We start from the raw sequence: 27389 nt of genomic DNA, 5'->3' as shown, positions 1-27389 counted from the left end.
CCGTCACAACGTAATAAATCCCCATAAAAATGCAGTTCGTTACTTAGTCAAGCATATTACAGGATTAAAGGATTATAAGCTTACCCGTTTCAGCAACAAGGTCCATTCTCGCTTGTGTCTCGGCGACCGCGCCTGCAGCGTGAGTTGTGACCGCGGCGCGTCCCAGGGTATGACGTGGAAGGACAGTGGCGCCCCCGCGATTGACTCCACTAACATCATATTATTACACTGAAAAATTAAACATGGCACATTAAATAAAATATAAAAACAGGGCGTACAAATACTATAAATTTATGTTGAAATATAAACTTTATAAGTACTTACAATATAGTTTAGAATTAGAGATAATTGCATATAAATTTATTTATTGCATATAAAGTTGAATGTCATATTGACAAGCCTATAAAATTAGAATTTATTTGTAAATTCTAATGTTTTACATTTTATGTATTTATTTTGAAGTTTTATTTCATATCTTACGCGCTTCAAACAATTAAAAAAAATCCCTCTTGTGTCAAAAAGATTTTGGTTTAGTTCTAAGTTACAACAAATTACATGTCATCAGTCACAGGGATGTGAAAAAATATGAAGTCAAATTGACAGATACATTGAGTTTGCTCAATAAATATGGACATGAAGCTTGCACTGATTGTATTATATTGTTTGCTTCAAGTTACCTCCGGATAATATCATAAGTATAAACTTACCATAATGTGTGACTTATATGCGAGAATCCCATCTTCCCTGTTCTTAGTAACGAGAAGCATTTTGTCGAAGAGGAAGGCGTGACGCATCGCCTTCGCGCCGAACACTCTAGAAACCAGAAATATAACAATCATCAACAAGGTTAAAATGAACGAATTTAGATAATTCATACCAAGAATATAATACCGTTAACAAAAAAAAAAAAAAAACCAAATTATATTTTTATAATTTTTATTTATGAAATGTAGACGTACCTAAAGGTCCCTTCGGCGCACAACTCTCCGTAAGTCGTCAGATCGGGTCCATTCCATCCGTACAATAGCGACTGTATCTCCTGCACGTATACAAAAAAAAAATACATTATATAATTGATATTTACTAAGCTTACCCGCCTAGTTTTGAAGGTCAAGTTATATTTTGTACTAAATTTATCAAAACTTGCTCTTAAATATATAACACGTATCTGCTCACCTGAACCCTGACAGCATGCTCGTGACGTCTCTTCATATCGTCGATGTGGTGAGCGATGCCCGTCATCTTCAGTAACGCATATTCCGTCTCGCGAGACGCACATTGCTTTACTACGTTCTGGGAAAGATTGAGAAAATGAAAATAATTCCACGATTTTAATCGGTGTTATTTCATCTATTCTAGATGAATCGTGAAAAAAATTATATAAGGATATTTTATCACACACAGATTTTTAAACATGATATTTAAAAAAAATATGGTATTTAAATACAATGTCATTCAATAATTTTACTGGTGATACTAGAACACTATACCAATTATTTTAATGTTCGTAAAAAATTAACTTTTTGGTAGGATTACGTGCAAACCCGTCGGGGTAGGTTCACTCACTCATTTTACCGCCAAGCAACAATACTAAGGATTATTGCGTTTTAGTTCGAAGAATCAGTGTAACTACAGGCACAAGGGACATTTACTTCCCAAGGCTGGTGGTGGTGGCGCATTGGCGTTGGTTAAAAGTTATATGGGTAGTGGTGGGTATGCTGTAAAATACTTTTTTTTATAAAATAATTATGTCTAAAACCAACCTGTAATAGCAAATGATATTTCAGTATCCTCTGGACAGGTTTCAATAGATAAGATGCTAATGGCAGTGGATGTCTCAACTCCACCTGTCTCTCTCTAAACTCCCGAGCGCTCTGTGGCCGAGATGCCAAAGCTGCCAATCTCTCCATGGTCCTCGGGTAGCCGGTGCAATAGGAAGTATATACGGAGAAGCCCGTGGTATTGTTGACGAAGCATGTTGCTATGCAAGTCGCGTCGAGTCGGCAAGTATTTAGCTCGCTACATAAAGATCTGGAAAATTAGAAACAATTAAAGATCAGTTTTTTAATTACTTACTATAGTAGCTATTATAGGCTTATAGGTTTAAAAAAATTCAAGGTCCAAATAAAGAGTTAGTTAATAAAAAGTTATTGATTCTTATTAATAGATATTTCTCCAAAAAAAGTCCAGAGTTTGGAAGATGGTAAAGTTTATCGAACAATATGTACAGCCGTTAGACTTACGCCTAAATGATCTCCAGTGATTGGTCCCGTCGAATTACGCAATTATTAGATTATGCACGTGTTGTTGCGCGCACACTACAATCTCTCCTGCGCTTTTATCGAGTTTTGTTCACTCGAAGCGTAACGTTAGGTAAAACTAGAAATTTTAAGATTTATTGCTCTTGGACCTTGGAAACTTTAACGCCAAGTGTGAACAAAGACGAGAATTGTTTTAAAAGTCACGTAATTTGCACGTATGCGGCGAAAAGATCGTAAAGTTGGAACTCAGAACAATGGGCTCGTTTATATGGGCAAAAAGTTTAGGCCGTAACTTCAGAACGAATGGAAACTACGGAGGCTTTTGTTGATATTAGAATCGAAATCCTTAGCTCTTAGATGATTATACTTGAGGGTAAACTGTAGATATTATTATTACGAGTTCTAACCAATCAAAATCGCAGCTTCTATGATATTCGTAATTTACATACATATATATATGTACAATATATATATATATCGGAGCGTGGTTACTTTGGTTGTTGATTTGGATAATTAATGAATCGAGTAGTTGGCAATAATGTTTGATGGCTGATTTACTTATAAGAGCGGGTCACCCCGAATGGAGTTGTAAGCGTCATGGCAACGCGAGTCGTTATGTTTTGACAAGCTTCTCGAATGCGATGGTTGCTTGCAAACCCATTTGCTCTTAATCGAGATGAATTATTGTAATCCTTTGATATTATTGCGGTGTACGATTATTGTATCAATGAATACAGTGATTAGACGATATTAAATACGTTTTATTTTGTGAATATCTCCATTGCACGCCCACATAGTCTTCCAAATGTCGGATCAATCCCGAACACAACTGTTCGGCATCCTGCTTCTCCGACATCAGAAGTGGGATCAGAACACATATCAGACCACGCAGGCTCACTCAGCAAGTTAACAACGCCAAAGCTCAAGCAAGCAAGAAATACAATGGACGTCTCGAAGAAAACATCCGCGCTGACGTGTTTTTCCTGCGGCGAGCGAAGCCACATATCGACGCGTTGTGCGAAGAAGGGAAAACAAAACAAGCGAGCCGGTTATGAAATGTCCAGTGGATATCTGCACCATGAAGCCAGCTCTGGGTCTATTTTCTATTAAAAACGGTGGGCAGTTTTCATTTTGTTTTGATTTCGGTGTTAACAAATTACTTGGTAAGAGAAAGCGTAGCATAGTGACCCTACTAGAGATTGACTTGGTGACAAAGTTGGCCTTGGTGGCAAATGATGGCCTTGGTGGCAAGTGATTGACTTGGTGACAAAATTGGCCTTGGTGGCAAATTACAGCCTTGGTGGCAAATGACAGCCTTGGTGGCAAGAGATTGACTTAGTGGCGTAAATAGACCTTGGTGGTCTTGCTGGTCGCTTACCTTGTAAAGTTATGCTGCTAGAGAATATTATGCTTTTGAGATAGCATGGACGGTTATAATATTCATCGTGTGGTGGTCAGAATGGCCAAGCGGGTTATGATGTGTACATTTGTTGTTTTATTGTTTACAGACGAGGAGGTTTACAGCAACGAGACACACGAGGACGTGTGATAGTGCAGGATGGCCGTATCGGAGCGTGGTTACTTTGGTTGTTGATTTGGATAATTAATGAATCGAGTAGTTGGCAATAATGTTTGATGGCTGATTTACTTATAAGAGCGGGTCACCCCGAATGGAGTTGTAAGCGTCATGGCAACGCGAGTCGTTATGTTTTGACAAGCTTCTCGAATGCGATGGTTGCTTGCAAACCCATTTGCTCTTAATCGAGATGAATTATTGTAATCCTTTGATATTATTGCGGTGTACGATTATTGTATCAATGAATACAGTGATTAGACGATATTAAATACGTTTTATTTTGTGAATATCTCCATTGCACGCCCACATAGTCTTCCAAATGTCGGATCAATCCCGAACACAACTGTTCGGCATCCTGCTTCTCCGACATATATATATATATATATATATACAAATATCAGGCGAACTCAATATCAAATTTCATAATGATCAGCTCGGTGATTAAGGCGATGAGCTAACAAACAGACAGACAGAGTTACTCTAGCATTCATAATATTGAGGGTTTGAGGACTGATTGTTCAATTTTCCTAATAAATGTTTATAATTCATCTCGTGGCGGTTAAGGAAAATATCCTGAATGCCTGCATTTTTTCAGGTAAAATATTGCCAGATGTGTATACAAATCCACACTGAGCACCGTGTTAGAATACGCTTCTCGGTCCTCAATAACAGAGGAGTGCTTTGCCCAGCAGTGGGTTATAACAGGTATTATTAGATTTTTTTCTATTATTGTTTTTAGAACAAAAAAGTCGTCTAAATATATATTAATGGTGATGCAATGTACGGAACGAGATTGTTTGTTTCTTATGGAAAAGATTGAGGTAACTTGGTAGATGTATCAGGTTACTGAACCATGTTTATTATTTATAGGAGCTATATTATTACTATTATAAAAGTGTTTTTAGAACGAAAACGTCTTACACAATAAAATTATTTTCCTACTCGGCTTAACGTACGGACAGTCGAGCAAATTTCTTTAATATAACCGTACCCTTCGCTATTCAGAACCGACCCTAATAGCGCACACCCTCGCCGCCAGGGGTGGATTAAGATATCTTTACCATACCTGATTTTTCTAAATAATTTAATTTAAGGAAATAATATCACACGGCTTGGCAAAGGATTCCTCTCCTCTCAACACTCTTAAGGTTTGAGGTCTATTCCATCAATTTCGTGTGATTTGAAAATAACCTTAACCTTAACAACTAAGATATTATATCCATTGTACTTGTAGTTAGACTGGCTCAAATCATTATACAACAATGCTAATTATTGCTGTTTGTACAATACATGATAAGTCAATAGTACCCATCCAGAAGGCTCGCAGAAAGTCATATCACTAAGTGAATACTGAACAGTTTTGAATGAAGAGACTTTTTTTTGTAATGCCTATTTCTGTATACATAAAAAAACGAGTTATAGAGGTTTTAGTACATAACATTATTAGTACAATTTACAAATTGAAATATATAATGAAATTAATTTTGTTTTGATAATTAATTTTGTCTTCATCATATAGGCCGATGCTTCTATCTTATGTAAAAAACATTTAAATACGTTACTAATTAAAATTCACTGATATATAATTTTTGTTTATTATTGAATTTATTCGTGATGATATTCTCATCATTTTAAACCCACGGTCCTTTTTTTAGGCTTTTTTTAAATTCAATTAGTTGATCACTTACAAGTTAACAACTATACTACAAAATATTAGCCACGCATGCGCACAAATGCAATATATTAAGTAATACGTATTTTTGCTCAGTAGGATTAGAAGAATATATTTTTAAACCTTTCGTGGAATACATCCCACTGCTCAATGTCACATATTAAAAGATTCAAGAATAGTCCCCCTGCAATACGTCAAAAGTAAAATAGCTCGCGAGAAATTCGACAAAAGTTTTCGTCGAGGGTGATATTTCATTGCAACGACTTATGTTATTCCTGATAACGAATGTTTTACATAGTTTTTTGTGAAGGTCATTGAAACTAAGAAATCAACCGGCCGATTAAATTTATTTTTAATACTCTAAAATTTTTTATTTTTGTTGAAGGATATGTTACACCGGCATAAAACATGAATGGCTTTGAGTAACGCATACCGCAATACTTTAGAATTGGTGTGTTCCGATTTGAAGGTCGAGTGAGCCATATTAACTTCAAGTACAAGGGACGTAACAAAGTCTCAAGGTTGTTGACGCAGTATCAATGTAAGGAATGGCTAATATTTCTTACACTGCGTATGTACTGTACACTCCAAGAGCGGGGTGTCATCTTACTACCTATTTAAAAAAAAATTACGACTAGACGATAGAATTCGGGTCTTGAATCCAGGCAGCCCATTGAGTTTTCCCATGGTTTATTTATCATGAGAAAAACATATATATGTCGATGACATTGTAAAGTAGATGTTTACTAAACTACAAATATTTTTATGTAACGTGACCAAAAAAATGGGACCAGTTACTAGAATATATGATGATTAATTTAAATCATATTTCCACAGATGCTTTCGCCGTTCAATACGAATTGTATTATTAGTATTATATAAAAAGATAATCTTACTTGTTAAAAGCGTAAATATCTTCAATATTGTTAAAAAGTTCGTTGAGTTCATCCTCAGAGAACGTAGTCTCTCGCCTCCACACGTGCAAATAGCCCTGAAAAGAAAAAAATATATAAATATTAAATATTAAGGATTCAATTTAATATATAGCTGTTTTTATAATACATAACGATCAGTTTTTAATTTATAATAGGCTAACGAGGCAATGATATGTAAATGCCACGCCGATAACAATTGCAACTACGATGTTATTTTCACTGCTGGGCTAAGGCCTCCTCTCCTTTTGAGGAGAAGGTTTGGAGCATATTCCAACACGCTGCTCTAATACGGGTTGGTGGATACATATGTGGCAGAATTTCGTTGAAATTAGACACATGCAGGTCTCCTCACGTGTTTTCCTTCACCGCCGACCAAAAGATGAATTATAAACACAAATTAAGCACATGAATTCAATGGTGCTTGCCCCGGACTTGAACTCGGTATAAGTAACTAATTTATTATAACTCGGTTAAGTTTCACGTCTTGCAACCACTGGGTCATCACGGTTTGCATTTTATTTCATAATTATGATTAGTACATATATGTTTCTAATGATAAAGCCACATTTTTTAAACCACTATTGATTACAAGAATATTTTGTAGATTTTATTGACTTTATGAATAAAAGTTGCACCTGTGGTGTGGTTGTTAGTCTGACTTATTAGAAGCAAATTAAAAGTCACTTGCTGATATTATTATTGATTCGAATAACTTGACAAAGAACGCTTTAACGAGTCGGAGTTTTTAAATAATTGTTAATCGTATCAGAACTCGAATTCATATCAGAACGCGATCATTTCCAATAATTTATTCTTATAATTGAATTTACAAACTCAGTAACGAGTATATTAATAGCAAATATATATTACGTTTTGTCGTCTGTAGAATTTTCAATTAGTTTTAATAATTCTGTTCGTGACTCAGTAATGTCTAAGCGAATTAACGTTTGCTCAGTGATGTTAACAAACTATACAAACATCAACGATAAGGTCTGTTACAAACTTGCGGGAAATCTGCACATATTTAAGCGATAGAGCTGCTCGTAAACCAGTTTGAAGAAGTTTCAATACTTCACACTCACTTCTCATTTCTCACGTATTATAACGATAAGGCTTATTTCAAACTAGCAATAAATCAATCAATATATTAACTTTATCCGAGTAGGCTTTTATGTGCACTTTTGTAACGTTATTTTACAAAACTATATTAAGTATAGCTATCATCAATTCGGAATGTAGATTCTTACGAGAAGAACCGGCAAGAAACTCAGTAGTTACACCTTTTTTTTTTTTTATTATTCTTTATTGTACAAATAAAACATGTACAGAGGGCGGACTTAACGCTATAACAGCATTTTCTGCCAGCCAACCCAGAATAGTGTAAGAGAGTAGTCAGTAGGGTGTGCACAGAAGTTAAAGAATAATTTTAAAAAATATATACATAGCAATACATGCCTATAAATATATATAATAATAATACAGTACATTTCGATATTATACATAATATATAATACATAAATATACATATACATAATATACATAAATATGTATATTATGTATATGTATACCTTTCCTACATTTGTAATAAAAAGTTATGTTAGTTAAATACATGTACTTATATGTATATGTTTATAATGTCTGGAAGTCAAAAAGTATTAGCTACACGCTTTTTATCACATATATAATCTTGTATTGAATAATATACTTTTTTTATTAATTAATAATTAAGCGGAAAATATAACTTGACGAATTTATTAGTTTGTATTTTAATTAAAGTAAAATATTCAATCAAATTTTTAAATTAAGCAAACTTTAATAACTTTAACACTAAACAATATCACCTAAGATATTAATCTCTGTTGTTATATAGGCAATTTAATAAGATTTATACATTTTACAATACAAATACGCTATGCTTAGAGAAAAATTTCCAAGCTGACTGGAAACGAATGCTTGTTCTAAAAAAAAAGACAAGATTGAATGGTAGTGTAGTGTAGATCTAACTTAAGTTCGGTCGGGTGGCATCGTGAGGAAACCTGTCAGTTGTCAAATTTAATCTCGTCACATGTTTGTGTAAAACATTGAATCATTTGTCTTAAGATTGTCTTTGTAAAGCGTTAGTACCCTAAAAAAAGTTAACTTGGCTTTGTGCAAACCCGTCTGGGTAAGTACCAAAAATGTATCACTTATTCTATCGCTAAATAGCAATAGTTGTATTGTGATCCGGTTTGAAGGTCTAGTAAGCCAGTGTTATATGCACAAGGGATATAACATCTTAGTTCCCGATGTTGGAAAAAAAACCCACAGATTATCTCTGTAGATCGTTAAACTGAAAGTTTGTATAAAAACAAGTCAAAGAGAGGTTCATTTCTAAACACATTACAATAAAAATAATAAATAAATATTGGACAACATCACATACATTACTCTGATCCCAATGTAAGTAGCTAAAGCACTTGTGTTATGGAAAATCAGAAGTAATGACGGTACACAATATGATACAATCACAATATATAATATATATTCTTGCTGAAATATCTTGTATAATAACAAAACAAATATATACTAATTTAATACACGAAGTCCGCTTTATTTCCGGACTGTAAGCACTGGAAATAATACACATCTAAACGAATATTACAAATGCGAAAGTAACTCTGTCTGTATGTCTGCTACTCTATCACCTCCAAACCATTGAACGGATTTTTCTGATTTTTTTTCCAAAAGGCGAACGAAGCCGCAGGAGACGATTAGTTGTATACAAATACAAAACAGTTATGCCTCAGTGCTAAAAACAGCTTAAAGTGAGTGAGTACGATAACCGCGAGTGTAATTATTTGCGTACCGAAACAAATATTGAATACATTGTTTGTTTTTAGTTTATGAATATGTACCGTATAAGTGATATGTATGTATGTTTGTTAATCAAATAATACAGTGTATTTTTATCGTTTTTATTACGTGAAATACATTGTCAAATGAAGTGGATTGATTAGTTAATTTATATCGTGAATTAATTAATTTGACAATATATAATATTCAAACGTTAGTAATAATAGTTACCTTAGGCATTAAATAAACGATCGCCTCCTGGCTTTTGTATTATATTCATATTCAATAAATTAGAGGCAAAAAAACGACATCTATACATATACAGGCAAATACAAACCTTTTGCTCGTGTGTTTGTCAACAGAATTTCAAAAATCGAATCATACAAATTCATATGTTATGTCTTTTTCGCCGCTTAAAAATATTCGTTAAATTATAACTGGTTCTATATCCGAACGTAGCGTGATAAATAAGACATCCCAGAGTGGTTCAAAATGTAACAATGACATCAAAACTGGACAGTCAAGATTATCAAATTATACGTATGCTTCGTTTAAATTAACGTTGCTTTAACTCGAGAGAGTTACTCGTACGTCAGAACTTTTAAAATCAACAAAAAAATCTGGTCAGTGTTTTTAGAAAATTCTTAACCGTATTTTATATTTATATACTGAATTATATGCTGAAGTTTGTATTATATAAATTTTTAATGAGTTTAATAATATAAATAAGTTCAAAAAATAAAATGTTCTATATTTAAATTAATTTTGCAACGGAAATGTATGAGAAATAAACATCATTTTATTAAACTGCGGACTTGTAGAGGGCATTAATGTTGACTATATATTTCTTATTCTCAGATGACAGTAGAAAATTAAAAAGTGATACTAAATATTATTAGGTATATTAAAAAGTGTACCACGAGGACCACACATCAAGTTTACAATAATATTACAAATTTTATTCTAAAATGTAACACCTATTTTATTTTGAATCAAATAAATCTACAGCTACCACCGTTCATAAGTCCCTTTTTTTATAACATAGTTAAGGGATCGAGCAAACGGGTCATCTGAAGTTAAGTGGTCACCACTACCCATAGACATTAACTCTGTAAGAAATATTAAGCATTAAGATATATGTTATCTTTTGCCTGCATTTACACTGGCTCACTCTCCCTCTAGACCGAAACACAATAATACTAAGCATTACTATGTAGTCTGGTTAGAACCGGTTAAAGTAGAATTCAAATATTTTAGTGATAATATTAACAGTCTAAATATAGCTGTTTTTGAAACAATAATGGTTTCCCACGACTGAATCAGCGATACGGTGAATCATACTTTATTAACATTCTATAGTGACCGCAGGTGACAATGAAAATTGGGAGCCAATGACTGTGTCTGATTACTGTTTGAAATCAATTGGATACGAAATCATGTACATAAAGCCTTTATTTCAATAGATATAGGCTCGTATGAAAGGAGAATCTCTCCCTCTTTGAAACCGAATTGGGAAACTAGTTAGAACTCGTAAATATTGATCAAGGCATCAAGCACAACTATACTATAGCAAAAATATATATAGAGGAAAACATCGTGAGAAATCCCGATGCGTCATGAAGATCTACTAAATGTTTATCAACATTGGAATAAGTGGTAGTAATAAATAATAAAAAGTCTTTGAGATAAGGCGTTAGTCTAGTAGTGAGACATTGAGAAGCTTTTATTTTCTTATGCATATTTTTGGCACTCGAGGTGTATTTGGGAGTAAAATTAATTAATTATACTATCTTTATCTCTTTTTTTTATTTTATTAGTTCTTTGACTTTATTATTTGTATTACTGGAACATCGAAAACTATTTTTTTATAGTTTTATTAATATTTCTTTAATTTATAAAGTCTTAGAATTTATTTAGTGCTTTTTGTAAACAGTTATCATAATCATTGTTTACTTTACGTTAACAGATTAAATTGTATCTCTCTTATATAATGTTTCAAAAAAATAACTTTTAAACAACCAATCACAATATAAATCTACTGTCCTACTTATAAACTTCAATCAGTGGGCAGCTAAATACTGATTTCCATCTCTTTCTATCATTACTGATTTGACATTTGAAAGAAGAAAACACACCATAGTCATTAATCACAACCTATACAGTACATATTACAAATGCCGTTTGTGATAATTTTTATAATAAAATAACGACAATAATTCTGCGTTAATTGTCATTCACATCACGAGTATTAAACGAGGCATAGTGAGCAAACAATTATAGCTTGGTGACTCCGGTTTGCCCATTGTCATTGTCACGCTCTTTAGGCTCACCGGCCACTGATGAAACTACGCTTTAAATTCGACAATATTTTATTTATACAGTAAAACATTACATTGCGTGAATTTAATTGTAATGTAAAAAAAACCGCCAAAGAACATTTGCGTGCAAAATTACTGTTATTATAACTCTAACATAGTATCTTGTACAATGTATAAATATTTGTTAGATGATAGCTCGAAGTGGGAATTAATTGATCGCCTCTTGGCCGTTTCAAAGATACATTATTTATCATTGTAGTCAAAAACTTTTGACATAAAAATAATACAAAATCTCGCTCAGTTTCTTTGCCGATTCTTCTCCAATCATAGGTGTTCTTTTTCCGAACCGGAACCAATCAACCACGTTGACAGTACATTATAACGTGACATTAGCTAAATAATCTGTGCCACATAGGCTTAAAAAAACGAGATCTGTTTGAGTGAATAGTTCTATAATTGAAAGCCACACAGGCAAAGTCGCGGACATCGCTAGTAATAGCTTAAATGATGCTTTCATTGCAGTTGTCCAGTGGACAGGTAACTTTAGTTACCTATGAGCAAGGCGGGAGGATACAATATGTAAATATTTACTAGTGCCCTGCCCGCGGCCTCGACTCTCACTACAAACATTACTTGTTTGTCATACGACTACTGTTGGTATACATCTGAAATTCTTAAAAATAATCACAAAATTAGTTACGTGTTTATTTTTATGTCTAATTCTGTATGAAAGCGATGTAGAATAGTGACTACTATTGGTCGTGTAAATCTACAGCGAATTCGGTAAAAGCAATCAGTATGGAAAAGAAACTCAGTGGCATTTTGTTTAATTTCTGAAACACCGATTTAAGCAGCCTGGAATGGACCGTTTTATTCCTAAAATTTGGAATGATAGATATTTAATTTTTACTATACAAAGAAATGTTATTCAATATTTACTGGTATCTTTTCATTGTAACAGGTAGGCGGGCGAGAAAAGGGGCCACCTGATGTTAAGTGGTCACCATCGCCCATAAACATTGGTGCTGTAAGAAATAATAACCATTCCTTACATCGCCAAAGTGCCACCGACGTTGCTCACTAAGATGTCGTGTCCCTTGTGCCTGTAGTAACACTGACTCACTCACACTTCAAGCCGGAACAACATTACTAAATATTACTGATTGGCGGGAAAATACCAAACGGGGTGGCATAAATACCAAAAAGTATCTACATATATACGAGATCTAGAAAATTTCATCTATCACATGTGTTCGCTTCTGGTGGTGTATGTGGAATAATGTCCAAACTTTCTCCTCAAGATTAGAGAAGGCCAGAACCCTCCAGCAGGATATTTAGAAACTATTATCGCCCTACCTACATACGCATACAAAAAAATATTCAATGAAAACCTTATTTCTTTATCATATCGAACTATATCTCAAAACTATGGAAAATAGTCTACTTACATAACAATAGGAACTGTACCAGATACGCTAACGATCACCCATCTATAGATCGATCGTGATACATTGCTTAACCGTGATCGATAGATGCGCGGGCGCAGCGTCGAGCATTATAGGGTAACAGTAACACGCCTACGTGGAAGCCTTTATTACGGATGTTGGAAAAAGCGGTCAAGAGAGAGCTGATCAGATTAAGATATTTAAAAAAACCTACAGTGATGCTAACTCAGTCAAATGATAACAAGTCGTCTATGAGCACAAGTCGTCAGTATGCTGCGAAAACGTATTTTTTCTAGTTGGCAACACTGCTTTTCAGAATGAACGAACCCAGCTCCGCGCCATATTTTATTGACAGGAGCGTTATCATTAAGAAACAATACACCAAGAACTTTTATTTATTTATCGCTTCACATATTTTTGATTATATTAGATTATATTTATTTTATATTAGATTACATTATATTAGATTTAAATCAGCATTATGTCCATTAGGTACCATTATCATTTTATTGCCATATAATTAATGGAAAGAATAGCTTAACTGAGTACTTTGCCAGCGGTTTTTTACTATTTTAGAGATTTTCATTTCGATATGTAATAATTAGACTTTATAAAACTAAATACAGTAACTGTTATTTAGGCCTTGAAATCTACATATATGCTAACTTCCCGTCTCGCATACGTTGAAATTAGAATTTCTTTTTTTCATGATATACATGTAGGCATACATCCAAATGGACCACAATTTTTAAGTGGTCACCACTGCCTATACACAATGGCACTATAAGAAATATTACCAGGAGTTACACTGGCTCACTCACCCGTTAAATTGGAACATAACTATACTGAGTATTGCTGCTTGGCGGTAGAATATCTGATGAGTGGGTGGTTCCTACCCAGACGGGCTAGCACAAAGCCCTACCGCCATGTAATTAAGTGTTTATTTATTTTTTACAAGAGAGAAAATCTTGGAACCAGAATATCAAAATCGGTCCAGTCGTTTCCAATTCAAGTGTCCAAGAGTTCAACATTGACACGTACAGAAATATTATACATAAATATTTGATTCAAATGTACGAGTCGTCATTTTTTTTTAAGTCCAAAAAATATTGAACGCAAATCGAAAAGGTTTTAGAAATGTCCATAACAAAGAATAAAACGCTGTACACTCGTTAATATCGTAGTCGAGTAACAGAATACACATTCACAGCTGTAAAAGTACGTATGATATGTTTATTTGTGTGACGCCCACGCGGAGTGATATAAAAAGATATGTTATATTAAGTCTACGAAGAGGGAATAAAAATACGACATAAAACGTTATATCTAATAAGGTTAATTTTATTCATTTTAGGGATCCGTTTCACGGAATTGAAATGTATTACACCTCAGACTATCTTTTAACAAAAGTTTGATTAATAAGACTCGTTAAAGAATAAAAAAATCGTTGAGCTTTTCGTTGATTTCCATGGAGGATGAATAATGATTATACCCACCACGGTGGACAATCTCAATGGAGATCAGCAAACTACCCAGGACATATTATAGTGCACAAGTGTGTGCTGGACGGCAAATTCCATACGACCGGAAAGAGTTAAGCCGCAGGACCAACGGCTTAACGTGCTTTCCGAGGCACCGGAGTGTACACACTTCCAACTTTCGACTCCAGACTGTTAATGAGAATTTTGTCAATAAATAAATCCAATAACTTTTTATCAGCTCGACTTAGGGTTGGAACTACGGACTTCGGAATCTGCAGCTGTACCACTAGACAAACGAGGCAGTCAAAGGATAAATACTACGAGTGATACTAATATAATAAACAGTATAGATGATAAATAGTTATATTATTACTATGTTCGTGACTCTTGGAAAAGAGTAACTACTAAGTCTCTTGCTGGTTCTTCTTAATACTTTCCGAACCGATTATAGCTTTAGACTTTAAATTTATCTTGTTAAATTTCTATTCAAAAGGGCTTGTAATTGCTCTAGAATAAAGAATATTTAGATTTTGGTAATTACCTTATCAAAACGCTTAATTGTCTTTCTTATAACTGCTAAGTTACGACAAAAACAAATGAAAATTAGCAAAAAGTCTGTCAACCGGTTTAAATGTTGTTTATACCTTTAAAGACGTATCACTTTGTATGTTACCTAAGTCAAATATTAATTTAAATGCTTAGTGATGAGTTGACGGTGTAACTTTTCCAATAAATAAAACCTTATTTTCTGAATTAAGTTCGATGTTCAAATTGTTTACGACTCTTTATTTTAATGAAGTATTGTTTTTGTGAGGAGATACAAAGGTTTATTATTAAAAAGTGACGGTTGTATACGTCTATTTAAGATTAATAGACTCCAATACCGTTCGTCGAATCACCATAAAATTTGAAGTTTAATTTACCGCTAGATGGTGCTACAGTACGTCAACTTCTACACCTATCGCCCATAAAAATTGATATACGCAGGTAGGAAAACAATTGTTTTCTAGTTAATTATAAACGACGTCTAAACATATATAACTTGAAAGAAGTTCTTAAAAAACAATATGTCCTACCCAGACAGATAAGTCATTAGTTTAACGTAAAAATGTCCTGACATCATGACTTAGCGGAGTTGACAATTATAAAAAATTAAGTCGAAATTGTTGCGGAACCCCAAATACGAGAGTACAACTCCATTACTCTGTTTTGATGTTAATATTATTAGTCTATGAAATGAAATGTATTACGTACAGATATTAAAGTTTCAAAGATTGTGGATCCATGAATATAACTTATATTTTTATATATAAAAACTTTTTGTTAGAAAACCTCTTTCACGTCATAATGAAATTGAATATTAATAATATCACAAATATACGACTGAATATAAAATATTTATCACTTTTAAGATTTCGTATTCGTTTTTAACATGAAAACCCAAATTTTACTTAACAAATGCAAGAACTTCCTCAGGTTATGGAGACAAAAAAGTAAGTAAGATAACGGAGGTAACAGCTTAAGTTACGACTTTACCTTCAGACGTTTTATAAGATAAGCTAAATAATGGTATCTTCTTCTTTCGAATGTCAAAACAATGATGACTGAAAGAGAGAAATAAATGTCTAAATGCAGATTTTTTTTTTATGTTAAACAGTGTTTATAATTAAGACCGTAAGACAAAAAAATCTTGTGTCTTGACAATCTAGATACTTATAGTGATTGATCGTCGGTATAATAACTAATTTATTGATATATTCATCAATGTTATTTTGGTGTTTCTATTTAATGTTTGCTTGTGCGACTTTGTGCATCTTATGACACATTCACGCACTTATGACAAATTCTACCGCCAAACATAATATTTAGTGTTATTGTATTCTGATTCAAATTATGAGTGTACCATTGTTGTAGCAGGCACAAGGAATATAAAATCCTAGTTCCCAAGATTGAGGGCGCGTTGACGCTAAAACGAATGTCAATTTCAATGTCTTGGGTTGTACTGACCACTTAACATTATCAGACTAGTTTGTCAGTTTGCCTATTGCAACTACTATTTTTGCATTGTGATTCTATTTTCTTCTTAATTGCGCAATTAAAACCGCTAATTATTATTTTAGTGCGTGTGACGTCCATTCAAATATAATTAACCGTAAAATTAAAAAGAATCGTTAAAGAGCGTTTGTATGCTAAAGGATATTACAACACTAATGGCTTCTTTGTTGATTGCACATCTTGGGAATGAGATATTCGCCTCTAGACTGTTTCAAATAACTAAAATGTATTTATTGTTATTGTATGAAAAAAAAAAAATTGTAAATATTGGCACACAAGAAAAAAATACCGCCGAGTTTTCGTTCGCCGGTTCTTCTCAGGTCCGAGGTGCTAATTTCCGAACCAGTGGTAGATTTTTGACTTTCAATAAGCAAGTGTAACACTTCTATATTGAACAAAGATTTTTGACTTTGACTTTAACGACAGTTATTTAAATAAATATAGAAAGCATAATTTATATACTAATACTTATTGTATATAATAAACCTAACATTCGATAATCTATGAATTATTTAATTAAATTAGTATTCGTTGATTTTTAATCTAGACAAATAAATGTACCGAATGTTTAAACGAATAACGTCCACTAATGTACGACCTTTTTCGAATCCAAAAAAAAAAAAACAAGATAGATTGTCAAAAGGATTGAGAGACGCTTGTAAGATCACTTGTGTTTTTTTTTTTTATTTGTGAATATTTTTTTAGCCGATGGAAACGAGATTTAAATCCGTTATCACTTATCAGCCAATTACATGTGATATGTACTTTTTCCGTTTACCTCTCACTCCTATTACATACAGATTATAAAAACTGGTACTATCTAACTATCATCCCTTTTAGGCCGTGACGTCCCGTTAGGAGAAGACAAACAACCTACAAAACTAAAAAGAAGCGAATGAACTTTATCCCTTTAGAACTAAAGTCTATATTCCTTTGAACCTATTATCCCAGTTTATAATGAGACCAGTTTGAGAAGACCAGATAAATCCAGAGGTTTCAAATCAATTATATGGTATCTAAACGTAATAAAATCGTAATGGATCTGTCTGTATTATGTCTACGTTTGGGTAAGGGTAGATACGTCGAGCGCTCTCTAACCAGCGTTGAATTTGTTTTAACCAATTGGACCAAAAGGAGTTGTCGAATTTTGCTGTCAATTAGTTTTCGGCACAATTCCAAGCTTTAGTGTTACAGACTTTAGCCGTACATTAGATCTCTCTGGCAGTGTTGGATTACCGTTCCATCGAAATAGGAAATTCAATGAAAAGAGAGTACATCTGTTTATGCACCCTCACTCGTGAAAATTGAATTATTATTTATCCTTCGTGGAAGCCAATAATATTGCCTGTAAGATGTTTTGTCTCTTTCTCGAAAGTCAATTTTCTTGAAGTTATCTTGAAAGATATTATTGTCTTCATGAATTGAACAACAACATTCATCTATACACACACACACACATACATACACACAATAATTTTGTTTTTAATTTTTATCATTTTAGTTTTGTCTATCTAAGATTAAATATTATAAATAAAAATATTACAAATATTTTAAATTTTAAGGACAATGGCATCTGGTACATGCAGTCAAGCCTTAAAGAAGCCATTAAAAATAAACAAATTTGTTATTATTATAATTACAGACAGACATGTTTTATCCAGTAATATGGATCCAATATTTTGTCCTGAAAATTAAATCCCAGATATTTTATTCCCATTTTATACAAACGCTAGATAACTGCAAAGGGTCTCGTTAAGGAATATAGGATTAGGAGTGGAGGTCTATTTAAAATGGTCGTACGTGATTACACAAGTCTACTTATCAAGAAATATTGTGACGCAGTTATCTATGCGGTTTAAGGACTGATGAACTTATACGGTGAGATATGTCGTTTATATTTATTGTAATTTTAATTGATTGTAAACTACCTACTTTATATAAAGAGCTACAAACGTTGATCGGGTTGATGGTAAAGAGGGAAAGACAATGTAGCGAGTGTTCACGACATTCTGACACTATCAAGTTTAGTCTAGTCTAGTAGATTTACATCAGATTTAAATGATGACTTCAATAGTTTGGATTTAAATGATGACTTCAATGGCGGAGCAAATGGATTTCCTAATTAGTAAGAAATATTACATTACATATATTAACATTACATTAACAGCCTGTAAATTTCCCACTGCTGGGCTAAGGCATCCTCTCCCTTTGAGGATAAGGTTTGGAGCATATTCCACCACTCTGCTCCAATGCGGGTTGGTGGAATACACATGTGGCAGAATTTCGTTGAAATTAGACACATGCGGGTTTCCTCGCGATATTTTCCTTCACCGCCGAGCACGAGATGAATTGTAAACACAAATTAAGCACATGAAAATTGAGTGGTGCCTTTTGAGTTAAGTAAGATACACGCGTTCTAACCACTGGGCCATCTCGGCTAAATATTATTAAATATTAACTATTCCTCAAAATACCAGTGCGCCACCAACCTGGGGAACTAAGATGTTATGTCCCTTGTGCCTGTAATTACACTGGCTCATTCTCCCAAGCCGAAGCTCAACAATACTGACGATTGCTGTTAGAGGATAGAATATATGATGAGTGGGTAATATCTACCCAGACGAGTTTACGCAAAGCCCTAACGACAACTACTTGAATAATGATTTATTTCGATTTGATTTCATTTAGGTTTATAAATTATATAAATCATATAACAAAGGTAATTGGTTCTTTTTACGGTAAAGTTTATACTTTATAATAGATAATGTTAGACAAGGATGTTATACAATGTTTCTGCTAAAATTTAATCCAATTATATTTCTTGTTTCATATTTTCTAGTATGGCACAAGATAGCATTCTTATAAATTAGCCTACCTAAATTATCAATAGTAACAGCATGTAGCAAGAAGCCTGCGTCTTTATTGGTCAATCCTTTGACAGCAGCAAAACATTTAGAAACAGACCAATCAAATGATTTTGATTATTTATCTTAAGAAACTGTCAAAGTTGAGAACGCGTCGAAAACAATAGTTCGCCACTAAGCACACGCACACTAGTAAAGTATGACAAATGGCGAGTGTCAAGCTGTCACGCACACCAAAATAATAAAGTTAGCACGTTTGTTTTAGTTCTTTTGTCGTGCAACACTATCTAGAAATATAATTAAAGACCAAACGAAACGAGGTAGTGAAAAAAGTATCATAATAGAAATGTAAGCTACTTTCAATTATTTAAGTTAAATTATTCTATTAAATGTCTTAACGATTTCTTTTCTTCGTTTCTTTGTTTTTTTTATGTCACAGCTTTGACTTTGACAATAACCCTGTGGCGTGAACTTAAAGATATATTAATTCAATCAATCAGAAAAAAAAAAACATTTTAATTTGCATGTTAATTTAAATCAAATAAGAATAATAACGTTTTAAAATAAAACAATATGCATATATTCATTTAATTAGTAGTGAAATCATAGAAAGTTTAAGTGTTGAGTCGTTCTTTGCCGGTAAAGGTATTCGAACAGAAATTTAGTTTTCCGAGATAATTGGCCGGAGGACATCGGACTTACGGTTCAACAAACAACGTTTATTCGCTTGTCTTTGAATTTATCTTTATTTCACTTAACGATTTAAACATTACAACGCGCGCATTGCCGTTATTTTTTACTGCCGTCGAGTTTTTAGTGACTGTAAATCCCACTGCTGGGCAACTTTCTCTTCTCTTGAAGTTTGAAACTTACATTACCATGCTGCTTTAATGCAGGTTGGTGGAAACATTGAAATTTCACGGTGTTATACTTAACGAGATTATTTATAAAAACAAAAGAAAATAAACATTTTAAAACTAGGGTTAGAATTAATAATATTTGCAACCTTAGGCTCACGTGTTGTGACTGAAGCATCTTGGTTCACTTCTTATTTGTTAAATCAATCTATTGCAGTAGTGATCAAAGAGATCGTATATTCGTCCCAGAACCGGTTACAAGAGGGGGAGGAACACGTGTGCTGGTAGACAATTCAACAATCATCATCATATTTCAGTCAATTTACAAAATCATAATGGATTATACACCTAAACCTTCCTCAGGAGCCACTCCGTCCGTTAGTGGAAACCGCATAAAAATCCGTTTGGTAGTTTTTGGGTTTATTGCGTACAGAGGCGGTGGGAGGAGTTTATTTTATAATTTGTAGTGTATAAGAAAAATCCACTAAGCTTTGATATTTGGCGTTTATTTTTAGACATTTCCTAATCGTCTGTCTCCGTGGCTGTCAAGCGTTGCGTTGCTCATTAACAATGTCATCCCGCTAATGGTGACAGGTTTGACGACTTTGAAGTTATTTCCGAATTACTATACAGACCTCAGAACAAAACATATCGAAATGGCTTCAGCTGATGACATCTAATATATTAAAGCACGTATAGTAAGACACAATTTAGATGTCGCATCGGCAAATTCAATAAAACCGATTGTTTTGTTAAGTAGGTATTGTTAAGTTGTGTCGTACTATACGAGTTTCCATGAGCTAAATTTGTATTCGGAAAAAAAAAACATCGTGAGGAAATTTGTTCATATCGGAAAAAAAATCTGCTCCATTTTTTCTACCAAAGCGAAATGTCGGAATAAGCTACTTTCTTCCATACGGAAAGAGCGGTTAATATTTGTTAATGTAATGTTATAAATGTAATGACATAAATATTCACGAACATATATGTACATAATATATATTCGTCGTGTTGCGTTCAACAGGAAATCCAAATTTATATTAAGCATGTGTAAACTTTTTGAGATAGCTACATTATATTTCTTATTGAACAAGTGACAATTATAAATTAACTTTATACCTATAAACCAGTAACAAGGGGATCGAGCGCAGGGCCCCTGACTTTATACAAAACCCCCTAATGGTAAAATACTATATCATTTACTTCACTCTGTTTACGTAAACAAGGCCACCCTTGAATGCTTCAAACGCCATTGCTATTAGACCATAATTATATTAAGTTCATGATATCACTTCTAGCTCGCTGCCGTTTCAAAGGAACACGCGCAATCTTAATAATTGCTTTAATTAAACGGGTTTCAATTTCGTCATATTTCGTTTACGTAAGTTCGTTTACTCTACGAATATGAATTTTATATTTGTTAAATATACCGTATGTTTTATTTGTAATTCATCTCGTAAGGGATGTGTAAGATGAAAATCTACCACATCCAAATCCCACGAATACAGTAATGAACTTTTTGTAAGTATTCTCTACCTAAGGGGAGAGAAAGCTTTAACCCGGCTGTGGAATACTTACATTAATATAAACACTTATCCAGACTGCTATTATTAATGCGAAAATAACTCTGTCTATTTGTCTGTCTGTTGTTTTTTCACGGCCAAACCACTGAACCAATTTTGATGATTTTTTGTTGGAAACAAGCTTGATTTCCAATGAAGGCCATTTAGGCAAGTTTTTGCTTGGTTGCTTAACACGTTATCACTAAACCCTAAAACGCAAACGAAACCGCGAGCGGCAACTATCATAATCAAATCTTCTTAGTCGCAGTTTTTAATTAATTTCTAAAGCAAATTTAACATTCCTTACATTGTCAATGGAAGCTGAGATCTGAGCACTTGAAAACTTCTTCTGTTTCTCTTAATTGATTCTTTAAATGCTCGATCTTTGGATAAAGTAACTATCTAGATTCCTTACGCAATTTAACGTAAATTAGAAAATTAATCTTAATCATTCTACGCAATACAATAATTACACTTCAATCTACCATCCGCAAGGAATGTAGACTTACAAGAAGAACCGGCAAGAAACTCAGTGTTGGTACTTTTGTTCATCAATTATATATATATGTTATAATCAGATACAATTAAATCATATATAATGATTGAACTCGATATATTTTTACAAATACATTTTCTGTACGTGTAACGTGTGTTACACACCAGAACTTCTAAATCGTTGGACAGATTTCGATGACATTTTTGGTGTGTTTAAATTATATTGGGGAGTAAATAAAATTCTTATTTTAGCCGGACGAAGTCGGGGCGGGCTCGTAAGTGTATTTAAGTCTTTCTTCAGAATAATCTGTCTATAAAGAAAAGCTTTTGTTTAACAAAATGAAGGTTTGGATTTATAAAACCAATTCAACTAAAAGTACCTATTTACACAGTTCCACCCGTTAGTGTGAAGTGAAGCGATTTCTAATTAGTGATGACAGGCCGGTGACAAATAGGGTTACCATGTTTATAACGTTTTAATGACACTTGTAAAATAATTATTAGGATCCATACAATGTGTTTTCTATGAGTCTCGTATAGTCGAATATGTCAATTTTTGGTAAATTGATGTTCGATCATATTTCCATGTTTAAGTATTCATATGTCACTATTTCATGATTTATTTGAAAACATACATATATACTTTATTTATGTTTATTTTAGACAATAAATTCATTCTTTGCTTTACTTGGTAGAGCCACATTAAATTGTAATTACGGCTTTTTACGGCAAAACGAAACATTGTTGCATATTTTGCAACAATGTTTCGTTTTGCCGTTTTAAATAACCAAAACGTATCATATTTTATGAAATTTAAATATGATTAAGGAAAATATGAAAAAAAAAATTGTTTTATGATTATGGAACATACATAGATGTCGTATTATTTTAAACATTATTATGGTAACCTGAGCAAAGACAGGTGACAGGTGACATTTGACAGCATTTAAACTTTTTTTTTATTTCGTTACATCCAACTGTTGACGTAGAAAACTTTAGTACGAAAATGTTGTGTTTTGAAAGTTTTTAATCGATAACTTAACAATCTCATTTAAAAAGATGCTCATTTCTAAACAAAGGCCTCCCAATAAGGTCTTGCGCTTGGTGGAATGTGTGTGATACAAATTATGCATAATTTAATACGACACGTGCATTTTAGAACCACGGTATGATAACAAAAAAAAAGGCGCGTGTATATATGTTCGCGTGTGAATAGTTTTACTCATTTTGCGTTATTAAAAAAAAAGATTTAAATTGCATTCAAATGGTCAATTAAAATAAAATAATAATAATCTACTTATTAAAAATAAAATAACAGTAATAAACATTCACAATTTAAATATGTAATATAACAAATACATATTGTAAAATAAAAAAAATAAGGACCGAAGTTGTGTATTTCTGGCTACTTGACATATAATTGACGGTAAACCGTAAATTCTAAAAAGACAAACGTCTAATTGACGGTACGGTTTTAAGTCAACTTGTATGCGTGCACATCAATAAAAATTAACATTCATTCGTTTTTCATAACGTGCCAATAGAAATAGAACTTCAAGCATAGAATTTAAGCACATGATATATCGGTGGTATATTTTGGACAAATAATTTAAAATTAATGTATAAAACTATTTGGCCATCTCGGCTATCTTGATCAAAGTATCATTAATATGTCTGTTTCCTCTGAGCAGCCATTAATCCTATGCTAAGTGGATTCGAAAATTATCGAGCTTAGTAAAAACTACAACTTTAAATTAAAATTCGATAAGTTTTTTTTAAAGTTCATTGAACCCCAGAATCATTTGAAAGATATAAGAAGAATTATTTCAATCATTTAAGAATAGCATTGAAGAATTTCTGTAACGTTTTTATTTAAGTGAACACGGTATACACACGTGACTAGAATTTAGAATAAAAGTTATACTTATCCCTTAAAGAGGTTCATTGAGGAAAACATAATTTGGACATACAAATAAGTAAAAGGATCCTTAGATTCATACAGAATCATGTTTTAAATGTATGTATGAATTCAATCGAAGATATATAAAAATAAATATTATTAAAAGTCGGCCAATTGAAAACATACCTAATCATCCCCAGAAATGATCAGTTCATATCTTTAAATTTAATAAATAATGCAACACTATTACACTTAACTACTTATATCCACTTTAATTTTACTTCCAAAATTCCGATAATAGTTTCGTCGTCGTTCAAAACGCTATTATTTCGCAAAACCATAGTGAATATCATATATTAATCAGGCTCTCAACCAACGATATCGCGTCAATTTGCTGTCAAATTTTGTTTATTTAACTTTTTTTCTGTTATAGTTGGAATAGAGTATGAAATGTTTGTATGAATGTTTATGTGGAAAGTGCAACTCTCTTCTAAAGTCCACTTTCTTCTAAAGGACATTTTCCAAAAAATTTTTTATAGGCCAGACTTTACCTGATTACATGATACAAGATAAAAATCAAAAGCATACAATATTAAATTCGTAATAATGACTAATGGCAACACTAAAATAAAATTGAAAGAGTTTAAACCACATCAAAACAGTTACGTAAGGTGTGTGTATAAATATAAAATGCAACGGATAACATGAATTGGAACGGAGCTAGTGTTTCAAAGCGGTTCGAAGCGGAAATGAACGGAAAATAAACAAAACTCAATCCTATTAAAATGAATACAGCAAAACCAATTCATTGCACGATGATGGAAGAAAAACTGACTGTATTTTATTTCGGCTATTACAACAATCATTGTTGCTGAAAAATCTTGTTGTTGAAAAATGGAATGAATGAAAGCCTTTTTATGTAAACAGTAGTAGTAACTTCTGTCGAAACTTTATCGTTTTGACATTGGCTGACTGTAATTGCATCTTTGCCTCAAAACATTTAATTTATTTTCTTCTGTCTGTCAAAAAGAAATCAAGCTAACTTGAACAGGGTATAAACACAACAAACACGGAGAAAAGAAGAAAGAATGATATCTTACATAAAATGATCTATCACAGCAGTAGAAATAAAAATAAAATTAATTAGAAAGTTATAGGTACTTTTTACATCGCGAAGTATTGTTAACAAATATAACTCCATTCCACGACAAAGGTAACATTAATTTAATTAGTCCGAAGTAATCAACTAACACATTAAGGCTTTTGAAATATCAATAGTTACTATAGTTAAAACCTTTCCAATACAAATAAACGTAAATATCTGCATTGCGGAATCTTTCGTGCGGCAATAAAACTTATTCGTGTAATGGAGTTAGTTGGTACGTATACAATATATATATATATATATATATACAACATTGTATATATATATATATATATTGTATATATATATATATATATTGTATATATATATATATATACAACATTGTATATATATATATATATCTGGGTATTTTTCAAACCGTTATAAAAAAATATATATATATATATATATTGTATATATATATATTTTTTTTTTATAACGGTTTGAAAAATACCCAGAGACTTATTTCATAATATAATCGTATTCTTTGTTAAAGAGAAACAACGAATTACGAGACAATTATTTTTTTCATGTTTTTATTTTTGATATACGAATTAAAATATGTAAAATTATATAGTTTGAATTTTTAAGCGTTTGTCTTAATGATTTGAAAAAGTCTGGAATTAAAGATATTCCAGTTTAAAGTTATAGGAGGTTATATCTTTTCTTCTTAAAATTATAATCTTATTTATAAAATATTATTGTATTTACGGACTAAATAAATTTGCCGTAACTGAGTTTCTAGAAGCCTTAGCGAAACAAAGTTCATGGTTGCGGTTTATATACAATATGAATGGTTAATTTAATGGAGGAATAAAGTAAAAAAATGTTGCGTTAATCCTTCAAAAAAATTACATGGCAATTATAAAGAATTATATGGTGCAAAAATCCTTATTTATTCTTTTTTTAATTATTTCGTATTTGTATCAGCGATATTCAGCTAAAATTATAACAATACTACCGATCCTAACTCCACGGGGGTACAAAATAAACAACTTTTAGATCGAAGAACAAACAAAAATTAAAAAATCTTTATTTGCTTCGGATAGTAAAGATTATATTCTCAGCTTTTCTGCACTATAATAAGCAACTATACATATAAACTTCTTGACTCATTAATCAAAGCCGCATTAAAATCCGTTGCATCGTTTAAAAGATCTAAGCGTACAGGTGGGAAGCGACTTTATTTTATTTAAACGAATATAACAATCTAAATTAACTTTAACATAGTTCAATGAATATGTTATCATGCACCAAAATATCAGGTTCTATAACTGATAATGAGTCATCGAATGAATCATACAATAATAAATCTAGCAAGATTTGTACCATATGACCTTGATCTTAAAACAGAGGCCAAATATAAAAAACGTATTCCTACGAAATAGAGTTCAAAGAACTATATTGAAGGTTAACTTAAAATACAGTATGTAAAGTTCTATGATTTAAAAAAACAGTTAGTTCTACTATTTATGTTTATTTATTACTTTATTAACATAAAAAGTTGTTTTTTTTTATTGGTATAATTCATTTGTACCTTCGATAATTCGGTACTTTAAAAAAAAAAAAAAGTATGGTAGCACACAAGATGCTCGTGTACTTTGAAAATTGGTGATTTGAAGATTGAAATTACGAGTGTGTTCTTAAGTGATTATAAGAAATTCGCTAACTACCTATTAAAGATTTATATTTAATGTGATTTATAATCATTCAATAAAGATATTACGTTTATCTTTTTCCATTTCGAAAAAGAAGGTTTTGAAAACGTACCAATACAAAATTTGTCATACATATAAGATAGACATTACATTGAATAACTTTGATTAAGAATAATTATTGTATCTATAATATTACATTCATTAAAATCTTACCTCAACGACTTGCCTCAGGTCTTCAACGTAAACATTTTCTGTTTGGACTATTTCAGCACAGACGCGTTCTAGTTGAGACAGTCCTGGCATTTCTTCGAAAGCGTTTTGTCCTGGTAAAAAT

At 32.4% G+C, this 27389-nt stretch overlaps 1 protein-coding gene across 2 annotated transcripts in view; it reads right to left on the bottom strand.

The window, feature by feature from the left end:
* LOC125073898 overlaps positions 1-27389 on the bottom strand; it is a 108591-nt gene that overhangs the window by 5543 nt on the left and 75659 nt on the right. For both annotated transcript variants that reach the window (XM_047684985.1, XM_047684986.1), the window contains exons 3-9: positions 27269-27378; positions 6406-6500; positions 1764-2031; positions 1177-1293; positions 960-1039; positions 708-813; positions 85-228 (exon numbers count right to left, since the gene is read on the bottom strand). In XM_047684985.1, coding sequence (XP_047540941.1) covers positions 85-228; positions 708-813; positions 960-1039; positions 1177-1293; positions 1764-2031; positions 6406-6500; positions 27269-27378 — 920 coding nt within the window. The remainder of the gene's footprint in view (positions 1-84; positions 229-707; positions 814-959; positions 1040-1176; positions 1294-1763; positions 2032-6405; positions 6501-27268; positions 27379-27389) is intronic.

The sequence above is a fragment of the Vanessa atalanta genome, chromosome 26 (assembly GCF_905147765.1).
Source record: "Vanessa atalanta chromosome 26, ilVanAtal1.2, whole genome shotgun sequence".
In the NCBI taxonomy this organism is placed as follows: Eukaryota; Metazoa; Arthropoda; class Insecta; order Lepidoptera; family Nymphalidae; genus Vanessa; species Vanessa atalanta.
Note: the sequence above shows the minus strand (reverse complement) of the source record. Positions and strands in the feature narration are given on the sequence as shown.